Source organism: Trematomus bernacchii, unplaced genomic scaffold (assembly GCF_902827165.1).
Source record: "Trematomus bernacchii unplaced genomic scaffold, fTreBer1.1, whole genome shotgun sequence".
Taxonomy (NCBI): Eukaryota; Metazoa; Chordata; class Actinopteri; order Perciformes; family Nototheniidae; genus Trematomus; species Trematomus bernacchii.
Genome location: NW_022987778.1, coordinates 3,204,514 through 3,227,686, shown reverse-complemented (window position 1 = coordinate 3,227,686; position 23,173 = coordinate 3,204,514). Strand labels below are relative to the sequence as shown.

Genomic DNA, 23,173 nt, shown 5'->3' with positions numbered 1-23,173 from the left:
ATTGGGCCACACACACACACCAACCCATCATTTAAGTGAACACAGACATGTCTGGTATTGTAATATTCTAAATAATGTATTTTCAAAAAAAATTAAAGAGTCTGTGTGAGGACCAAAAAGGTAGTTTGTTGCCTGAGGGGCAACAGTATGCCATAGATCACTTTGTTAACAATATTTATTGATTTATTGATATATTTATTATTTGATTGAGCTCAAAGGTTCATAATTAGTCTACTGCAATTAGTTGTGTAGATGGCATGTCAAAATGGCTTAAATTGTCTTTTTTATTTTTCTTGATTTCTTTTAATTATTTTAAGGAGATCTTCAGAAATGGAAAGGGAGAAAGGAGCACAGATTAGGAGGGAGGGGGGGATGTAACACCTCCACCAGCCCCCATCCTGTATTGTTTTAAAACTCTCTCCTAGGGTCTGCTTCTTATCTGTGTCTTGGGGGTTTATGAGGGTTTATGAGGGTCGTTAACTAATCTTTGTTGTTGAAAAGATTGTATCTCAACTTGGTCGTTAAGTTGGTCTGTCCTTTACAGAATATCAAAGTATTCTGTAAGAATATAGTTGAAGTCCCTTTGGCTTTGAGCCGCTTCTTCTAATGTGAAACATTAAGCCGTTTGATGAACAAAAGATGACCACTATATCATTTTGACTATATCTTTTTTAATATTTTGTATTAAATTAATTCCTTTTTTGCATGCAGGCGTGACATCTTGTCACATCGCCCAGTTGGCGGCCAGCTGTGAAAATACCATCTTCAACGACTACATCCTCCCCCGCATCCCATTCGATCACGGAGCTACAGAAGTGAACGGCCTCACCGTCAGTTATGGCCAGCTGTTCCTCCACGGAGAGCCTGTGAGAACTGTGCCACTTTACTCTTCTTTACAATCTTTCATCGAATACCTTGGCAGCTTCCCCGGCCCTGTGCTGCTGGCGGCCCACAACTCAAGGAGATATGATGAAATTGTGCTCAAGAGAGTGCTGGAGATGTGCTCCCTCTTTGAGCAGTTCAAAAAGGTGGTGTCTGGGTTTGTGGATACCTTACCACTGAGCAAGAAGCTATATCCTCAACTGAAATGGTTTAATCAGCCGTATCTGGTCCGCTACTTCCTGGGAGAGCGATACAATGCTCATAATGCAGTGGAGGATGCCAAACTGCTGGAAGAGCTGTTTTCCAATTGTTGGAATCCCGACAATGATGACATCAGTGAGTTCACCGACTGGATCTATGCTTTAAAATAAGCTACAGAACAACATTAAAATATTAAAGTTAATATGTGTTGTTTTGTGTTCTCATCATGTACTGTTTTGGAAATCTTAGACCTAGTCAATACTCAGGAGATATACAATCAGAATGATCAATCAATAAAATGGTGGAAACAGAGTTGTCTTTCTGGATCTTTATTCTGGCGGGCTCTTTCTTGTCTTGCTATCTCTGCTTCATCTTCTTCATCGTCTTCTCTTTGTTTTCTCCCTCCTTTTGGAGCAGCGGCGCCTAGTAGGTTTGCGTCCTCCGGTGCAGCCGCCTCGGGAGGTGGGTGACGGAGTGGCGGAGGTGGGGGAAATGGAAATCCATGGTCGAGGAGAGGGTCCCTCACGCCTGTCAAAGAGGGATACAGAGAAACAGTGTGTGGGTTATATGGTGGTGGTTTGCTCTTTTTCTCTTTATTATCACTTTCATCCTCAACCTGTATATTCTTCATAGCCGAGGCCAACTGCCTCCTTTCACGGGCTTCTGCTTCATCCTCCCAGTGTTTTAAACACTTTCTGTGAGTGTCCAGCTTCTCTAAGTCTGTCACTTTAATTTTACTCTTCTTTTTCATTTCATCTTCACATTCTTGTAATTTATCCCTTAGCTCTTTAATTTTTGCTTTACTTAAAGAACCCCCCTTTGGAAATCCGAACATTTCCGTCCAGATATTTAATTTAGACAAACTGTCTTCACCATGTTTTGCTCGCATGACATCCACTATAGGGCTCTCGGGAGGTTGTACTGGACCCCCCTGCTTTGCCCCCATGGAGGAAAGTCTTTAAGTGCTTTACCCAGAAAACACCCCGTGTTATACCAAACACGTATATAAATGTAATAAAACACCCAATGTTATACCAAACACTGTATTTATCACCCGTCGGTGATGATATTTGTTAATGTACGTAATACCGTCTTACGACCAAATACCTTAATATGAGCAGCCCACCGTATAATAAATGTCATGGAGGTTAATTACGTTTTATATTTAAACAACTAGTTATATTTAATCAACTAGAAATTGTACGTCTCACCGAGTATTGAGGGCCTTTGAGTCCGTTGGATCTCGTGAAGTCAATCGGTTCCACCTCCGGCGCTGGTCCCCTCGTCCCGTACGTTTTCTGTCGAGGTAGAGGAGAATCCGAAGATCCCGGCGGTACCAACCACCAGCGTCCGCAGGTGTCCCCAATCGAGCTTGCAGAGATCCTGCCGACAACGCCAACTGTTTTGGAAATCTTAGACCTAGTCAATACTCAGGAGATATACAATCAGAATGATCAATCAATAAAATGGTGGAAACAGAGTTGTCTTTCTGGATCTTTATTTGAAGCTTCAAATAAGGCACAGGTCTTACGGAGTACAGAGTATTCCAAAGAGTGCGCCCAGAGAGAGAATTGCGCATAGGTTTTATAGCATCTTTGTCAGTCCACAGTTCAACAATAACTCGTGACCTGTCACTCTGGGGGGGCTGGATGGGCAGATAAGCTAAAGCCCACATTCCAGAGGAACAGAAGCCACACATGGGCAATGTAGTAAATCAGGAACTTAGTAAAACAGGAACTGGTTAAAGACAGATGGAAGTGTTGAAACTCTAACCCCCAATGTGTTAAAGCCAGGTGAAATGAGGACAGCAGGAAGTCATAGAGAGGTCAAAACAGATATAAACAAGGAATGAGGAATTCATTGCAAGACAGGGGAAACAAACACAGGAACTCGTTTGAGACACTTCTTCACTTTTGCTTACGACCCTGTTTCACCCCCAGACATCCTTAAGGCTAGTTATATGTTGAACAGAGGGCATGGATTAAAATACCTCCTCATGGGACAACTGCATAGCATTTTACCATATTAGGTAACACATAAAGTTAGTTTGCACATCATATAAAGTTTACACTACATATAGAGTTTGCCATTACATATAAAGTTTATAAGTATACACTGTTATAAAGTTTTCCACTACAGTACCCACAGGTGGTTGTACAGATCGACATAACAAAAAAAACGTGTGATTTATGACATAATGCTTGTGACACCTCGAACTCCATGTTAAATAATGCTCATACTTTTTGATGTTCTGTGTCATGCTCAAAGTGTTTGTTTTTGTATTTCCTTTAAATTGAAGCATAATGTTTAAATTACCATTAAACTTTCATTTGACTCTTCTATACAATTTCTTCAACTCATTTCTAGCCATCATTCAGGGAGAAATGTCTACTCCTTGAAGGCATGGCATTCTTTGTTTTTCAAACATCATATATCATTATATTCATTATCTTCCCTACCTGTAGTAATGAACTTGTAAACAACTATATTCAGTGGCATTATATCCACCAACAACATCATTGTTAGAGATATACACTCAGTGGTGTTAAGTAACTAAGTAGATTTACTCAAGTAATAAGAACAATTTTGAGATACTTGTTTGATTTTAGAATCAGAAATTTACTTGAGTATTTCCATTCTACTCCACTACAATTCAGAGGTAAATGGTGTACTTTTACCCCACTACATTTATTTAAAGGTAGGGTAGGTACATTTGAGAAACCGGCTCGAGATCGCTAGAATTTGAAAATACACAACCGGAGAAAATCTGCCACTTCCTTACAGAGCCCCTCCTCCAACACACACGAACGCGCACATGACCAATGAGGGCACGAGATAAGTTTGTGCACAGATGGAAGGCTGACAGGCAGGTAGGCCATCCAGTTATTTTAGCCGGGCCGGCTAAAATGATTGGTCGTGCTTTTTACAGTATTACGGCTTCCACAGATGACATTTTTTTATGGATTTTTTGTCAAAGCACTTAAGATATTCATTGCTATCGGGATGTTAAGAGCATTCCATGGAATATAACAAAAAGTGTATCTCGAGCCGGTTTCTCAAACTTACCTACCCCACCTTTAATATCTTTAGTCACTATACATATTTGGATTAATGATGTGAATTATAATCAACCCTTAAATCAGACTTTAGTTCCACCTGGAGTAAATTCACAAGCTACCCTGCAGTATACAAAGTCATTCAAACTAGCTGCTCCTTTACCAGCTTTGAGAACACTTTAATGCATCAATCATTATTGTTGGGGGAAAATACTGTTTGCTACTGTTATCATATACTGTTGGAACTGTGCATGCCCCTGCAGATGCCTCCTGTAAGGAATGCAGGAGAGAACAATCTGTCTTTTCCGTGGATAAACAAATGAATCAAGTCTTGGTGCCTCCTGTCTTAGGGTTAAATCTTCCCCTTCTGCTACAAAAGTGCCATTTAAGACAACACGTGTTGCTCTGTAGATTGGAAAAAAGCCTCTTCTTTAAACCAAAGTGTCTGTAAAATGAATATAAGTATTATCTGTCAGTTACCACAAAGAACCTGAATAATCCTGAACAATTTTTGGAAAGCCATAAAATCGATATCCACCGGTGATATCCGTAATGAGCTACCTCCGTGCATTACCACAGCATCTGGCACTATATCGGACAGGGCCACTATGTTAAATTGTTTTAATGAGCATTTTGTGTCCTGCGGTTCTATGTTTGATTCTGTGACTAACTCTGCTTCTGTGAACACCACAGTCTGTGACTCTGAAAAACGTGTTTTGGAAAACCCTTTCAGTTTTACTCCTTTTACTGTTGATGTTGTTCGTGAAGCTTTAACCAAGTTAGATCCTAAGAAACCGGCCGGCCCGGACAATGTAGAACCTTTCTTTTTAAAGATAGCTGCAGATTTTATTGCTCCACCTCTCACTACTCAGTAAACTTTAATATAATGAGGATACACATCATAGTGACGGATAAAGTGTCAGTTTTTGCCATCATTCATTATCTGTCTGTGTCGTCTGTACATTTAATTTTCATAATGTGAATCAACAGTTCTTGTTATTCTGTCATGTAGTAGCTCAAGTTTTTTTATTGTGTTTGAGCAGAAACGTGAAGGCATTAACCCTCCTGTTGTCTTCGGGTCAAATCTGACCGATTTACTACTTTCATCAATCATAACTTTTTTGTTTTACATTCGATTGCATTCGATAGACATTTGAACATATACAATTGCTGATCACCACTTTCATTGAATTTTGGATGTTTAGTCAACTTTGTAACACCCATGGTGTTCCCGGTCAAAAATGACCGCCATAAAGAACACACACACACACACACACACACACACACACACACACACACACACACACACACACACACACACACACACACACACACACACACACACACACATGGATCACACCTGGCACACGCAATACATGTTCAGTGTCTATTCTTTGTATATTTACTGCAGTTGTTCATGTATACCAGTAGTCTGATACAATATGTACAGTTTGAAAGGGTGTTAAATGAAATGTGGTGATGATTAAAGGTTTTTGTGTTAATGTAATAGCAGTTAAAACAGGACCGGTCAAATTTGACCGTGAACACCAAAGTATGGGGGGGAACACGAAGACAATAGGAGGGTTAATACTGTTTATATCCGTGTGTGTCCAGTTTGCTGATGGCGTGTATCTGATATTGCTGATGGGGCCGCTCGAAGACTACTTTGTCCCTCTGTTCAACTTCTTCCTCACTCCTGAGAGCTTCGAACAGAAGGTGAGTACACCTCCTCAAAAAGTGGAAATTGTCAGTCAAAAAAGAAGACTTTTAGCAACTCATCACTGAATTGAGTTTTCATGTTGTTACCCTGCAGATCCACAATGTGGCGTTTGCCTTTGAGCTGATGCAGGATGGAGGCCTGAAGAAACCCAAAGCCAGACCAGAAGGTATTTTATAGATGTGTTACACAATTACAAGATCAGAAGACAATTTCCCAGAGGAGACTTTATGGAGACTGACCTGGATTACTTGCTGAAAAGACCCTCTAAAAACAATGTTTAATGGTTGTCATATTAAAAGATGTCCAGGAGATGGAGACCTTGCTTCACCCTTAAACTCTCATACTGAATACATGTTGCTGAGTTAATTTGGCCCTGGGATAAACTTTTTTATAATATAATTTAAAGCTGATACTTCAAGAATCAAAATATTACTAACTGGGGTCACGTAGTTATTGCTTTTTCTGTTGGTTATTAATAGAGATGCAGATAGTTGCATTTTATGTACCCATTTTACTCTGCATACCCCCTGTAGAGTTGGAAATGCTATTACAGAAATAGCTTTCAGAGCGTGATCTAATACAGTTGAATGATCACGTACTTAAACTGTAATCAGTATTTTGCTTTATTGAAGCATTCAAATTTAAATCAGAAACTGTAACTTTCATTAAAGGCCTAAAAGTTAAGTCACTCTAGGTCTGGCCTTCCCAGAAATAAAGAAAGTGTTTCCATTCAACCGGTCACCTGCTGGCAAATATCAGAAAAAATGTATCGACATGTGGTTTTTAAACAAAGTTTTGGATCAAACAGTGAGACTGAAAATACTTGTAACAGACCCCAGTGACGTTTTGTCTTCTGCTACTCCTTCACTCGTCAACAGTGCTGAGCAGCATGAAGCTTTAGCACGCTCTGTCTTTATAAAGAGTCCCATTTTACCCAGAATGTAAATTGAACTATACCTTTATAGCTGAGAATAAGACAGCTTATTTTTTTAAATCTTTAGACATACTTTTTGTTAGATCTATAAGCCAACCTTAATGTGTGTTTAAATAAACAACTCCAAAGGGACCTGAAACAAATTAAAGATGGAAAACACCTACAGAGCAGGGCTGTCCTCAACTAAAGACATTTTAGTCCAATCGGAAAAGTCGACTAATCGATAATTTTTTCTTCATCTGTAGAGCTACATTTTCTCCACAAAGAAACAATGCTTTCAATCGTGTGTTTATCGTGCGCCACAAAGTGCCTAAAAAAGGATACATTTAGAAATTGCAGCCCTACTACAGAGAGATGAGTGAAAACAAGCTACGAAAGAACATTTTGAAGGAGGTATCGAAAAACACGCCAACCATCCCTGCCTGCTAGCAGCCAGGAGAAATGATGAAGGGCAACCAGGAGAGACAACACCTGTCCAGATACAGTATGTCGTCGTCGTCGTCGTCGTCGTCCCCCCCCCCCCCCCGCAGCTCAGCAGGCCGGCCTAAACCTGCACTCACACTATTTCACTGTTACAGTCCAGCTATACTTTACATATCCAAGCTGTTGGTGTGTCTCGAAAGTGAGAGCAGAGCAGGGTAAAGCAGAGTAGTAAACCTTACCTTGCATAGTGCTGAGAGTATCTATCACAAGATCCCGTGCACTTCTTCAAATCATGATGTCACCTGATGAAGGTGCTCTGCATGATTGCATCTGTGGCACAATACAGTTTCTGATATTGCATCGCTGTTACAATACTTTACACACCCAATACAATTCAAACATGTGGCCCACAATAACATAGGGCAATAGCTGTTTTCATTTTTATTAAAGTGTTATTTTTCTCTTTCTCAACCTCAACGAGAGCAAGACTGAGGTCATCTTTTTTGGACCCCAACCTCCAGCCTCTCCGGTTGATATTCTGGGCTCTCTCAAAAAAAACATCCTCCCCTCGGTCATGAACCTTGGAGTGACCTTCACTAGCACTTTTAAATTCGACAAGCAGGTCAGCACCGTAGTCAAATCCTGCTTTTTTAAAATAAGACTATTGGCCAAAACCAAGTCGTATTTATCTTTTAATAACTTAGAAAGGGTTATTAACGCCTTTGTAACCTCGAGACTGGACTATTGCAACGCTCTGTATGTGGGTATGGACCAGGCCTCAATTAAACGCCTGCAGCTAGTCCAAAACGCAGCTGCACGTTTGCTGACTGGCCACAAAAAGCGTGACCACATCACCCCAATTCTGGCCTCACTACACTGGCTTCCAGTTCGGTTCAGAATTGATTTTAAAATCCTTTTATTTGTTTTTAAAGCACTAAATGGGCTGGCTCCGGCCTATATAGCTGAACTCCTCCAGCGCTACACCCCAGCCAGAGCTTTAAGGTCTGCTGACCAGCTGCTGCTGGTAGTGCCCAAGACCAGGCTTAAAACCAGAGGGCACCGAGCCTTCGCAGCAGCTGGCCCTAGGCTCTGGAACACTCTGCCCCTCCATGTGAGGTCGGCCCAGACCCTAGGGGTCTTTAAATCCCCTCTATAAACACACTTCTTCTCTCTGGCTTTCTAGTTAGAGCGGAGCACGACTCCTGACTTTTCCTTGTGTTTTTATTTTTATTTTGTTTTTTATATATATCTGTTGTAATTTATTGTCGTTTATTGTGATTGTAGTAATGTGTTTTTATTACATGTACAGCACTTTGGCTCGACCAAACATCGCTTTTAAATGTGCTATATAAATAAAACCTGATTTGATTTGATTTGATTTATTTGCAACCCTGTTACTCTAATTATAATATTACATTACATGTCACTTGTTAGACGCTTTTATCCAAAGCGGCTTACATACTCAGTACTGTGGACAATCCCCACAGGAGCAATTTGGGGTGAAGTGTGTTGCCCAGGGACACAACGACATGCTGACTGCAGTGAGGTTTGAACCTCTGACCCCCAGTTCCGAACACCAACGCACAACCCACTGCACCACATGCCAAATATATAATAATAACAGGGTTGATTCTTCATTGAAAAATATATATAAAATATTATCAAACAACATTTCTGTGGTCCTGAGTATTTATTTGTCACATTTATGTCATGATCTACAATCAAAAGTAATGTAGCCATTCAACCCTGTTACTTTACGCAACCCTGTTACTTTACGCAACCCTGTTACTCTAATTTCAACCCTGTTACTATATCATTTTCTACTAAAATAATCAAATTAAACCAGTTATCCAAAAACGACATGAGTATTTAATGTAAATGTGACTTTCTTTACTTAATAGTAAATAATTTTATTGAAGAATATTTTTTTCTGCTTAATGAGTATTTGTAACAGGGTTGCACAAAGCATGGCACACAACAAATAAAACATCTAATAAAAAGTACATTTGATGCCTTAGCTGGGCAAATCAATTTTGTGATGGTTTATTATCTGTTTTTCCTAAATACATAACAAAAAATTATAAAGTAAAATGTTCATTTTTCAAAAATGTGGATGTCTAAATTGTCCTCCAATTACTACGTTTTGTGTACTGTCGTGTTTCAGAATTCCTCTGCGAAGCAAGGAGTCGGACCAGGCAATAAAGTTATAATAAATCTGATTTATTTCAGTTGTGATAAGGAATATAATTTCTCAGCTGAGGTCTCTGGAGATCAGTGATCCACAGACCGCGAGCAGTTTCCACTCCAAGCAGTTAACTGTCTCACACTTCCTTCCAGAGCCCCGAAAACCGGCAAAACACATTTCATATACTTATTACAGATAAAAGGTGTCATATTCTGATTGGATATGTATATTTCTGAGTGAGGTGCCGTAGATTTCTGATTGGAGTACAGGCGAGCCCACGCCTCTTGGCTTCGTCCAGGTCCGACATGCAGGTCCAGTCTTCTTCCCAAGCTCATCCAGGCCCTACACTATACTGACTGTTTCTCCTGTCACGTGCTAAGCTCTGAACTGCTCGTGCCTGGCACGGTGCCATCTCCTGAACCTCAGTGAATAACTCAGTGCACAATCTAATAAAAGTAGCAGAAAAGCAGTTCCTTCCTTATGTTTTGCTCACCATTAACACTGTCATGAAGCTCACTTCTCTTCATAGTTTAAGACCTTCTGGTAGCACATTATTCATAAACATTTCTTTATGAGCAAGCAATAATATTCTTCAGTTCCTAAGTGAAAGTAGATGTACCAGAGTGTAGGAATACTCTGTTACAAGTACAATTTCTGCATTCAAAATGATACTCAAGTAGTAAAAGTACAAAATGACTAGCTTTAAAATATACTTAAAAGTGTTGGGGAATATTTTTGTTTAGGTATTAACCTTTGACACAGCTCATCCATCTCTCCTTCCTCTGTCTCCTTTCCCATGGCATAGGTCTTCGGCCTTGGGGAGTGGTTGCTATCTCCTTTAGGGAGGAACTGCTCTGGCTTTTTTTTGTTGCCGGTTCAGTCCTTCTTATCGGGTGCGTAGGTCCCACTGGCATACATTCTTTGGCCATGGACGACAGTTTTAGTTAGATTTAGTGTCCACACTTTTTTAGTCTTGCTAATGGAGACTGTTGATTATACACTCTGAACTAGTTAAAACCTCCGACTAAGGGACAGATCTTCAGAATTGGTTTCGCTTCCCCTGTGTCAACCCACACGTCATGTTAATTCTCCGGCCGCAACTTCAAATAGACCATCAGTTTCTGCCATCAAGCTCCAACTCTCCCCAGAAGTTTCCATTACAAAAAGTACCAAAAGTAAAAGTACTCATTATGCAGATTGGCCCATTTCAGAATAATATATATTTAATATGTTTTTATTAGAATTGTTAGGAAAAATATCACTCGACACCGGCTTGAGAATCAATGATCAGCTCCAAATGTATTCTTGCGAGAAGGAGCAGAGTTTAATCACATACAGAGAGATGGTTCAACTCACACACACAAGGTTTGCTGATCAAAGCAGCAGAAAGACAGTTACACTTATATAGTCTTCACGGCATTTAGCACCATAGTCGCAAATTAGGTAGGCTACAGATGGGAAAAGACTGTAGTCTGACCTGCTCGTGTATAGGTTCTCTCTCTCGAATGTTGGGAATGCAGGAGAGAACAGTCTATCTTTTCCGTGGATAAACAAATGAATCAAGTCTTGGTGCCTCTTGTCTTACAGGAGGCATCTGCAGGGTCATGCACAGTTCTAACAGTACAAGTTAACAATAGCAAACAGTATTGTTCCCCAACAATAATTATTGATGCAGGGTAGCTTGTGAATTTACTCCAGGTGGAACTAAAGTCTGATTTAAGGGTTGATTATATTTCACATCATTAATCCAAATATGTAAAGTAACTAAAGATATTAAATAAATGTAGTGGAGTAAAAGTACACCATTTACCTCTGAATTGTAGATGAGTAGAAGTGCAAAGTAGCATAACATGGAAATACTCAAGTAAAGTAAAGTTCTGATTCTAAAATACAAGTATCTCCAAATTGTTCTTATTACTTGAGTAAATCTACTTAGTTACTTAACACCACTGAGTGTATATCTCTAACAATGATGTTGTTGGTGGATATAATGCCACTGAATATAGTTGTTTACAAGTTCATTACTACAGGTAGGGAAGATAATGAATATAATGATATATGATGTTTGAAAAACAAAGCATGCCATGCCTTCAAGGAGTAGACATTTCTCCCTGAATGATCGCTAGAAATTAGTTGAAGAAATTGTATAGAAGAGTCAAATGAAAGTTTAATGGTAATTTAAACATTATGCTTCAATTTAAAGGAAATACAAAAACAAACACTTTGAGCATGACACAGAACATCAAAAAGTATGCGCATTATTTAACATGGAGTTCGAGGTGTCACAAGCATTATGTCATAAATCACACGTTTTTGTTATGTCCATCTGTAAAACCACCTGTGGGTACATGATGAGAACACAAAACAACACATATTAACTTTAGTATTTAATATTTTAATGTTGTTCTGTAGATTATTTTAAAGCGTAGATCCAGTCCGTGAACTCACTGATTACATCATTGTAGGGATTCCAACAATTCCAAAACAGCTCTTCCAGCTCTTCGGCCTTCTCCACTGCATTATGAGCATTGTATCCCTCTCCCAGGAAGCAGCGGACCAGATACGGCTGATTAAACCATTTCAGTTGAGGATAGAGCTTCTTGCTCAGTGGTAAGGTATCCACAAACCCAGACACCACCTGTTCGAACTGCTCAAAGAGAGAGAACTTCCTCAGCACTCTCATGAGCACAATTTGATCAAATCTCCATGCGTTGTGGGCCGCCAGCAGCACGGGGCAGAAGAAGCTGCCAAGGTAGTCGATGAAGGATTTTAAAGAATGGTAAAGATACACAGTGCTAACAAGCTCGTCGTGGAGGAACAGTTGGCCATAACTGACGGTGAAGCCGTTCACTTCTGTAGCTTCGTATTCGATGGGGATGCCGGGGAGGATGTAGCGGTTGAAGATGGTATTTTCACAGCTGGCCCCCAACTGGATGATGTGACACGATTTAGTGTCTGCATGCAAAGAAGGGATTCATTTAATACAAAATATAAAAAGATATAGTCAAAATTATATAGTGGTCATCTTTTGTTCATCAAACGGCTTAATGTTTCACATTAGAACAAGCGGCTCAAAGCCAAAGGGACTTCAACTACATTCTTCCAGAATACATTGATATTCTGTAAAGGACAGACCAATTTAACTACCAAATTGAGATTTAACAACAAAGACTAGTTAACGACCCTCATAAACCCCCGAGACACAGATAAGAAGCAGACCCTAGGAGAGAGTTTTAAAACAATACAGGATGGGGGCTGGTGGAGGTGTTACATCCCCCCCCCCTCCTAATCTGTGCTCCTTTTCCCCTCAATCAGAAACGGGTTTATTGCCAGGTGTGTGTGTGTGTGTGTGTGTGTGTGTGTGTGTGTGTGTGTGTGTGTGTGTGTGTGTGTGTGTGTGTGTGTGTCAGGGTTTCCGTTAGCCGGTAATTACCGGTTTTTAGCTGGTAACATTTAATAAAAAACGGTAAATTCAAAACCTGCCGGTCAAAATGTCCGGTAATAATTAGGGATGCAGTTTTAGTTAGATTTAGTGTCCACACTTTTTTAGTCTTGCTAATGGAGACTGTTGATTATACACTCTGAACTAGTTAAAACCTCCGACTAAGGGACAGATCTTCAGAATTGGTTTCGCTTCCCCTGTGTCAACCCACACGTCATGTTAATTCTCCGGCCGCAACTTCAAATAGACCATCAGTTTCTGCCATCAAGCTCCAACTCTCCCCAGAAGTTTCCATTACAAAAAGTACCAAAAGTAAAAGTACTCATTATGCAGATTGGCCCATTTCAGAATAATATATATTTAATATGTTTTTATTAGAATTGTTAGGAAAAATATCACTCAACACCGGCTTGAGAATCAATGATCAGCTCCAAATGTATTCTTGCGAGAAGGAGCAGAGTTTAATCACATACAGAGAGATGGTTCAACTCACACACACAAGGTTTGCTGATCAAAGCAGCAGAAAGACAGTTACACTTATATAGTCTTCACGGCATTTAGCACCATAGTCGCAAATTAGGTAGGCTACAGATGGGAAAAGACTGTAGTCTGACCTGCTCGTGTATAGGTTCTCTCTCTCGAATGTTGGGAATGCAGGAGAGAACAGTCTATCTTTTCCGTGGATAAACAAATGAATCAAGTCTTGGTGCCTCTTGTCTTACAGGAGGCATCTGCAGGGTCATGCACAGTTCTAACAGTACAAGTTAACAATAGCAAACAGTATTGTTCCCCAACAATAATTATTGATGCAGGGTAGCTTGTGAATTTACTCCAGGTGGAACTAAAGTCTGATTTAAGGGTTGATTATATTTCACATCATTAATCCAAATATGTAAAGTAACTAAAGATATTAAATAAATGTAGTGGAGTAAAAGTACACCATTTACCTCTGAATTGTAGATGAGTAGAAGTGCAAAGTAGCATAACATGGAAATACTCAAGTAAAGTAAAGTTCTGATTCTAAAATACAAGTATCTCCAAATTGTTCTTATTACTTGAGTAAATCTACTTAGTTACTTAACACCACTGAGTGTATATCTCTAACAATGATGTTGTTGGTGGATATAATGCCACTGAATATAGTTGTTTACAAGTTCATTACTACAGGTAGGGAAGATAATGAATATAATGATATATGATGTTTGAAAAACAAAGCATGCCATGCCTTTAAGGAGTAGACATTTCTCCCTGAATGATCGCTAGAAATTAGTTGAAGAAATTGTATAGAAGAGTCAAATGAAAGTTTAATGGTAATTTAAACATTATGCTTCAATTTAAAGGAAATACAAAAACAAACACTTTGAGCATGACACAGAACATCAAAAAGTATGCGCATTATTTAACATGGAGTTCGAGGTGTCACAAGCATTATGTCATAAATCACACGTTTTTGTTATGTCCATCTGTAAAACCACCTGTGGGTACATGATGAGAACACAAAACAACACATATTAACTTTAGTATTTAATATTTTAATGTTGTTCTGTAGATTATTTTAAAGCGTAGATCCAGTCCGTGAACTCACTGATTACATCATTGTAGGGATTCCAACAATTCCAAAACAGCTCTTCCAGCTCTTCGGCCTTCTCCACTGCATTATGAGCATTGTATCCCTCTCCCAGGAAGCAGCGGACCAGATACGGCTGATTAAACCATTTCAGTTGAGGATAGAGCTTCTTGCTCAGTGGTAAGGTATCCACAAACCCAGACACCACCTGTTCGAACTGCTCAAAGAGAGAGAACTTCCTCAGCACTCTCATGAGCACAATTTGATCAAATCTCCATGCGTTGTGGGCCGCCAGCAGCACGGGGCAGAAGAAGCTGCCAAGGTAGTCGATGAAGGATTTTAAAGAATGGTAAAGATACACAGTGCTAACAAGCTCGTCGTGGAGGAACAGCTGGCCATAACTGACGGTGAAGCCGTTCACTTCTGTAGCTTCGTATTCGATGGGGATGCCGGGGAGGATGTAGCGGTTGAAGATGGTATTTTCACAGCTGGCCCCCAACTGGATGATGTGACACGATTTAGTGTCTGCATGCAAAGAAGGGATTCATTTAATACAAAATATAAAAAGATATAGTCAAAATTATATAGTGGTCATCTTTTGTTCATCAAACGGCTTAATGTTTCACATTAGAACAAGCGGCTCAAAGCCAAAGGGACTTCAACTACATTCTTCCAGAATATATTGATATTCTGTAAAGGACAGACCAATTTAACTACCAAATTGAGATTTAACAACAAAGACTAGTTAACGACCCTCATAAACCCCCGAGACACAGATAAGAAGCAGACCCTAGGAGAGTTTTAAAACAATACAGGATGGGGGCTGGTGGAGGTGTTACATCCCCCCCCCTCCTAATCTGTGCTCCTTTTCCCCTCAATCAGAAACGGGTTTATTGCCAGGTGTGTGTGTGTGTGTGTGTGTGTGTGTGTGTGTGTGTGTGTGTGTGTGTGTGTGTGTGTGTGTGTGTGTGTGTGTGTGTGTGTGTGTGTGTGTGTGTGTGTGTGTGTGTGTGTGTGTGTGTGTGTGTGTGTCAGGGTTTCCGTTAGCCGGTAATTACCGGTTTTTAGCTGGTAACATTTAATAAAAAACGGTAAATTCAAAACCTGCCGGTCAAAATGTCCGGTAATAATTAGGGATGCTTCGATCGATTGGCTGCCGAGATACAATCTTTTCAACAACAAAGACTAGTTAACGACCCTCATAAACCCCCGACACACAGATAAGAAGCAGACCCTAGCAGAGAGTTTTAAAACAATACAGGATGGGGGCTGGTGGAGGTGTTGCATCCCCCCCTCCCTCCTAATCTGTGCTCCTTTCTCCCTTTCCGCTTCTGGCATACTGTTGCCCCTCAGGCAACAAACTACCTTTTTGGTCCTCACACAGACTCTTTAATTTTTTTGGAAAATACATTATTTAGAATATTATAATACCAGACATGTCTGTGTTCACTTAAATGAGGGGTTGGAGGCAGTCATTTCAAGAAGCAAAACTACAGAGTCCTTGGGACATAAAGCCACTGTTTCGCTTGACAAATATAACTTTTCCACAAGTTTTAAATGTATCTGACCTTATATAAAAATATATGTATTTGCTTGGCTATGTAAAGAAGTATGTTTGATTGTTAAATATGTATTACTAATGTTGACCCAAAACAACGAACAAAAACACAGCTCGTTTTAGTATATAGGCCTACTAAAACTGTGTTTTTTGTTCGTTGTTTTGGGTCACCATTCTCTCTGACACAGAGGACAGTGAGCTTCAGAGTCAGGAAGAGTCACCCCAAAGCTCCCCACAAATACGTGAAATAATTTCTCCTAATAAGCAACTATATGAAGTATTTACAAACAGACATCAAATAATTGTTATTTACCCAATCCTGTGGTCTGAAGGTCAAAGAAAACGATGGTACCCTGCCAAGCCATCTGCACAAATTAAAAGAAAAGGACATTTGAGCATACATTCACATATGCAGTGGACAAAGCATTAAAAGATAGTAGTCAAAACGCGTATAGCTTTCAAGATGTATGCTAGCCATGGGCGTCGCAGCCATTATATGAGGGTGGGACAAGTCCCCCCCACTTTTTCAAATGATTAGTTTAGACCCCCCCACTTTTACTATGCGGAAAGTCCGTGAATCGGTCTATCCACTCGCTGCACTTTGTCGAGCGCTGTGTCAGTGCTTCACTATCAAATGAAATCCATTCCACTTGCTTATTGAGAGAATGCCCAAATCAATGAAACTCCGTTCCATGTTTTCACTGCTACTTTGTACCAAGGCAGATTCTCACATAGCGCGCGCATGTTCAAGGAGTGATGTCATAGTTGGACAGCTCAGATCTGTTGTATGAAGCGATGCCGGTAGCGGAGGTAAGGCACACACACCAAATGTTCAGGAAATGGTTAATACAGCGAAAATCAAAGCTGACGATCTCTTGGTTTGATATGTTTTCTCCCCCAGACAACATGGACATAAGAACATTTTTTTCAAAGAAGAGGAAAGTAAGTCATCAGCTGGTAGCAGTTAATCAGTTAACAGTGATGGCGGTGTCTCACTTCTGGAGAGGAGTTTCGTCTTTATGTCATGATAGAGAGAGATACAAATACTGAATAGTTTAGATGAGAAAAGGCATCGAAATGCCAGGTTACTAGTATTTATCAGTATTTATTATCACTTCACCACCTCTCTTGACATCTAGGCACTTGAGAGTGAGTCAGAGGCAGAATACAGGGACAGTGGAGAGAGGTCCATTGCTGAGGTGAGTGATGAAAGGGAAATGACAGTTGAGAGTAAATTGTGATGTGGACTCTCATCCCAGGATTTTAAGGAAATCAGTGGGGATCTTGAACAGGAAACATTTCAGTCAAGGGGCATCATATGACCAATATAGACAGAAGAGCAACATTTATTAGAACATTTAAGTCAATGATACCATTCCTAGGTGAACTTAACATCCATATGGAGTCAGATCAGTCTCAATATTAATAAATGCTCACAGAAGGATTCACAAATGTATTTTGCGATTTATATATAAATGACTCTCCACAACAATATCTCTCAATGCACTCACAAATATTTATTGTTGTATATAAATGTACAAAAAATGGGCATTTAAACTGCTTTTTATTAATTCAAAGACAGCTCTGAATTAATAATCAAATATGTTTCCTTTCTTTACTACTGAAATTACAAAATGTACCCATCATTTTCCTCATGCTAGTATAGCCACATAAAAGTATCAAACCACCTGTTAAAATGCACCAGAATACAGGAAATCTATTTTTTTTTTCGCCCCCACACCCCCGTTAAAAATGTCCCCCCCACATTCAGGATGCTTCCTACGCCCATGATGCTAGCTAATTCAAAGTAGGAGTAAAGTTAGGCGACTGATAAAGTCTGAAATGTATAAAAAAGAGAGAAAAGATGCTCACCGTGGACGCTGAAATAATCCTGTCACTGCCACAAACTACTCAACTAGGAATATAGATGCTTTTTTGTTATTTTTTCAGTGTCCTCGTGTACTGGACCTGCCTGTCTTGTCTTGTCCGCCGCAGCTGCAAAATTAAGCGAGTTTCCAGTGAATGTAGAAAGTTCCCTGCAGTTCGTTTAGTTTCAGTTTCAATACAGGTCTACGGGTTTGACCCGACTTGGCCCAGATTTCAGGCTGCTGTCGTCACTGTTTTGTGGAAAACGAATTAAACTAATGTTGGTTTTAAACTAAATAATCATAATGTTGAACTGTCCTGCTCTGCTCCCAGACCGTTAGTGAGGAATACAGTGGGCGACCCTCTGAACATGGGGGGTGTTGACAGATCTGCTGATTAAGTGGCCGTGACACCTACAAATCCTGCCTCCATGAAATGTACCATTGTTAACTACATTTATGAGTGGCTTTAGTTTGTTTGGATGGAAGTAAGTGTTTCTAAGAAGGGCGGGGGGGGGGTGCTAGTGGATCGCCGGAGCTGTATTAGATTAACATTAACATGCTTATTGTAGTTGTAAGTGCACTGCCTTGCGGCCTGTAGCACCATATGTGTGGGCTGGAAAGGAGTGAGCAGAGGGTAGTATTGTCGATTCTTGTTCTGTTTGCTGTGACTATCTTCCTCACCCTCTCAGACTTTCAGTTGTGCGCGCTACGCTACCATGGAAACCAAACAATGGTGTAGCTCAGCTGTATTAAAGTCCGAGTGGAAACGGTCCTGAGTAAATCTGATTTTGTCAGAAATCGGGAGAAATGCGGGAGAAATATGACCCCGGGAGGAAACCGGGAGAGGGCAATGAAATCGGGAGTCTCCCACGAAAATCGGGAGGGTTGGCAAGTATGGCCTAACGTCTCGGTTTTAAAAAGTTTGCATACAACATGTCACAATAGGAGGCCCTGTGGTTTTGACACCTTGAGGACTGTTAACAAATGAATCAAGTCTTCGTGCCTCTTGTCTTCAGGAGCCATCTGCAAGGGCATGCACAGTTCCAACAGTACAAGATAACAATAGCAAACAGTATTTTCCCCCAACAATAATGATTGATGCATTAAAGCAGGGGTACTCAAACTTTTTTGTTAAAGGTCCACTTGTGAATTTTATACAAAGTCAATGGTCCGGATCAATGCCAGTAAAGTCCCGCCCTCCCCCCCCCGGAGCGGAGCAACGAAACTGAAATTAAGAAGCAGTTATGCATGGGGCCCCCTTGAGGGGGGTTTCCCGACATGTCGTTGCAGTAAATTAAAGGGTGTTTCATGTTGTCGTTGCTGTGGACCTTCTTAATCTTTTTTTATGTTTATTTTTTTTATTTTGAAATTGTTACGTTTATTCTGGTTTGTTTTGTGTTTGTATCTTTTATTTTAAATGAATTTATTAATTTAATGTTTTGTGAGCTGAGCTGTGTGATTTTATATTTTATGTATCTCTCTGTACAGCACTTTGGTCTGGAGGTTTTAAAGTGCTATATAAATAAAGTTGGATTGGATTGGATTAATCTACTTTATTTGGGGGCCCCCTTCTGGTCCAAGCACTTGCCTGTCGGTAAACGGCGCCCCTGTATACACACACACACATTCAATACATACATACAGTATGATGGCTTGAACTAGTGGGAGAAATGGCACAGTTTGTCTGTAGCCAATGCCTTGAACCTCGGCAAAAATGGCATTAGAAGCATTAGAAAGTCAAGGTAAACTTGCGGTTAACTTGCGGTCTGCAATGCAGTAAATATATATGCACGTTCATTCTCACAACACGTCAGACACAAGAAAATATACATTAAAGGGGACCTATCATGCAAAATGCACTTTGTGATGTCTTTTATACATAAATATGTGTCCCCGGTGCGTCGGGGAACTCACGCAGCGTCAGAAAATAAAACCCTCTCTTTTCCTCCGTACCCAAATCTTTTAAAAACGGGGGTACAACGAGCGGATACAGATTTGCTGCCGATCTGACATCAAATCGGTAGCGGACCCACAGAAAATTGCTATCAGAAACAATACCTGACGTGTTTTGGACGTAATCTCGTCTTTGTTTACATTAGCAAGCCTCGCTAACACTCAGAGCTAACCTGTAATGTAGAGCACATGTGTTTAAAAAGCAGGAAATAAAAGAAGGAACTCCCGCAAGAGAAAAAGCATTTGAGCTCCATACTGTTTCAGAAATAATCTTTGATGTGGTTTAGAACAGGATGGTGTTTTATCACAGCAGAATTGAACTTTATCTCCCGTAGAATTCTGATCAGGCATTAGCTCCGCCTCCTCTTTTTTTTTTTTCAAGCTAAGGACCCAAAATCCACGTTTCTCTAACAGGGCTGCAAAAGAGGGGTATGAGCAGTATGAGGCATGGCTACAATGGGGGAACTGTTTGGTATTTTGAAAAAAAAACTTCACAGACATGTTTTGTATAGGTATGGCCCTACAATATATTTTTCCAATATAGCATAATCGGTCCACTTTAATTTACATCAGAATCAGAAATTCTTTTTTTTTGTAATTCTTTTTTTTTTATAATAGGACACAGGGTTCGGTCCGGATCCGTACCTTGGTCCGGAGTTTGAGAAGCCCTGCAGTAAAGTGTTATCAAAGCTGGTAAAGGAGCAGCTAGTTTTAATGACTTTGTATGCTGCAGGGTAGCTTGTGAATTTACTCCAGGTGGAACTAAAGTCTGATTTAAGACTTGATTATATTTCACATCATTAATCCACATCTGTAAAGTAACTAAAGATATTAAATAAATGTAGTGGAGTAAAAGTACACCATTTACCTCTGAATTGTAGATGAGTAGAAGTGCAAAGAAGCATAACATGGAAATACTCAAGTAAAGTAAAGTTCTGATTCTAAAATACAAGTATCTCCAAATTGTTCTTATTACTTGAGTAAATCTACTTAGTTACTTAACACCACTGAGTGTATATCTCTAACAATGATGTTGTTGGTGGATATAATGCCACTGAATATAGTTGTTTACAAGTTCATTACTACAGGTAGGGAAGATAATGAATATAATGATATATGATGTTTGAAAAACAAAGAATGCCATGCCTTCAAGGAGTAGACATTTCTCCCTGAATGATGGCTAGAAATTAGTTGAAGAAATTGTATAGAAGAGTCAAATGAAAGTTTAATGGTAATTTAAACATTATGCTTCAATTTAAAGGAAATACAAAAACAAACACTGACACATGACACAGAACATCAAAAAGTATGAGCATTATTTAACATGGAGTTCAAGGTGTCACAAGCATTATGTCATAAATCACACGTTTTTGTTATGTCGACCTGTACAACCACCTGTGGGTACATGATGAGAACACAAAACAACACATATTAACTTTAGTATTTAATATTTTAATGTTGTTCTGTAGATTAGATCCAGTCGGTGACATCCTCGATGTAATCATTGTCGGGATCCCAATAATTGAACAGCTCTTCCAGCTGTTTGGCATCCTCCACTGCATTATGGGCATTGTATTGCCTTCTCAGGAAGCGTTGGACCAGATGCTGCTGATTAAAACGTTTCAGTTGAGGATGGAGCTTCTTGCTCAGCGGTAAGGTATCCACAAACCCAGACACCACCTTTTTGAACTGCTCAAAGAAGGAGCACATCTTCAGCACTCTCATGAGCACCCTTCCATGAAATCCCCTTGAGTTGTGGGCCGCCAGCAGTACGGGGCCGGGGAAGCTGCCAAGGTAGTCGATGAAAGTTGTTAAAGAATAATAAAGTGGCACAGTGCTCACAGGCTCTCCGTGGAGGAACAGGCGGCCATGGTAAAGCCGTTCACTTCTGTAGCTCCGTGCTCGAATGGGATGCCGGGGAGGATGTAGTGATCGAAGTAGGTATTTTCACAGCTGGCCCCCAACTGGGCGATTTCACACAATTTAGTGCCTGCATGCAAAGAAGGAATTAATTTAATACAAAATATTAAAAGATATAGTCAAAATGATATAGTGGTCATCTTTTGTTCATCAAACGGCTTAATGTTTCACACTAGAAGCCAAAGGGACTTCAACTACATTATTACAGAGTACTTTGATATTCTGTAAAGGACAGACCAGCTACTTAACGACCAAGTTGAGATACAATATTTTCAACAACAAGGACTAGTTAACGACCCTCACAAATACCTGAGACACAGATAAGAAGCAGACCATAGGAGAGTTTTAAAACAATACAGGGTGGGGGCTGGTGGAGGTGGTCTAATTATGAACCTTTGAGCTCAATCAAATAATAAAAATAAAAATAAATATTGTTAACAAAGTGATCTATGGCATACTGTTGCCCCTCAGGCAACAAACTACATTTCTCTCCAAACCCGTAGACCTACTGATTCTATAATTTAGGGTGCATTTCACATCAACAAAACAGTACAAAGAAAGTGTTCTTTCTCAATAGAACAATCAGTGGTTCAAGTTAGTATATTCCTCAGTGTAACATATCCACTAGTTTTCAAAACATTTTTTCTTTTTTTTTTTTTAAGGGAAAGGATGTTTTCACTACTCAGTTTGTCAACTATGTTACGGACAAACTTGATGTCATTACAATCATTTGATTAAGTCCTGCACTTCAAGTAAAATCAAATTTGAAAGGCTCTTGAGTCTATTCTACCATATATCCAAAGATTTTTTAAAGTTTAAAAAATAATTGCATTAAAGTTTTGTTTTTTCATGTGATATGTTCAGCACTGTCATTAAGTTTAGGGATATTTTGTATTATAAAACTACCATACAGGTCATTTTGATAGTTTTAACCTGTTTCACACCTTCCCCCCGGTACCGGGCGGATAAACGCGTCATTTGCAGGAAACAACGTCTAAGGAATCTTAATATTGAATAAAACTATGAATGTGTTATATCCATGTAACGGGAAGAAACTCAGCTAACTGATCTTTTTAATTTTTTTTTTCAAAAAAACCCCACAATGCTAGCACTCAGCCTCTGAATTAGCCTCGATCGAAAAAACGGGACCTACAAAGGCACTTAAACTCACTCATAACTCCCTTATTACTTATCCTAGATGCACAACCAAACACTCTTTTTTGGTGTCCTGGAGACACTGAATCTACCGGTGCCCACCTCAACACTCAGTGATAAACATTCGCGACGCTATCAACGAAAGCGTACATCATCACATGTGGAGCTAAGAAGCTAAACATGTAAATATGGCTTACCTTGGTCAAAAGTGGTCTTCAATGGCATTAAAACGATAAAAAAACGATGCTGCAGTTAATCCATAGGTTCATCCTATGTGTCTGTGCCTTCTTTGAAATTATTTCTGATAAT

General features: G+C 39.7%; 2 protein-coding genes across 11 annotated transcripts in view; one reads left to right on the top strand and one right to left on the bottom strand.

The window, feature by feature from the left end:
• The window catches only part of LOC117497281 (DNA polymerase III PolC-type-like), a 97,636-nt gene that overhangs the window by 63,639 nt on the left and 10,824 nt on the right, over positions 1–23,173 (top strand). For 3 of the 10 annotated variants that reach the window (XR_004557360.1, XR_004557359.1, XR_004557358.1), the window contains one exon: positions 3,232–3,425. The exons of 1 other annotated variant lie outside the window; for it this stretch is intronic. Coding sequence is in view for 1 of the 9 variants with exons in the window: in XM_034149218.1 (XP_034005109.1) it covers positions 712–1,253 (542 nt within the window). In the remaining 8 variants the exon portion in view is untranslated. 6 more of the 10 variants (XR_004557361.1, XM_034149222.1, XM_034149218.1 and 3 more) reach the window with 4 other exon arrangements.
• LOC117497284 (DNA polymerase III PolC-type-like) lies at positions 14,128–18,236 on the bottom strand. The gene is made up of 3 exons (XM_034149231.1): positions 17,841–18,236; positions 16,282–16,333; positions 14,128–14,935 (listed from the first exon to the last, which is right to left on the bottom strand). The coding sequence occupies exons 2-3, from the start codon at positions 16,331–16,333 to the stop codon at positions 14,394–14,396; spliced, it is 594 nt and encodes a 197-aa protein (XP_034005122.1). The 5' UTR covers positions 17,841–18,236; the 3' UTR covers positions 14,128–14,393.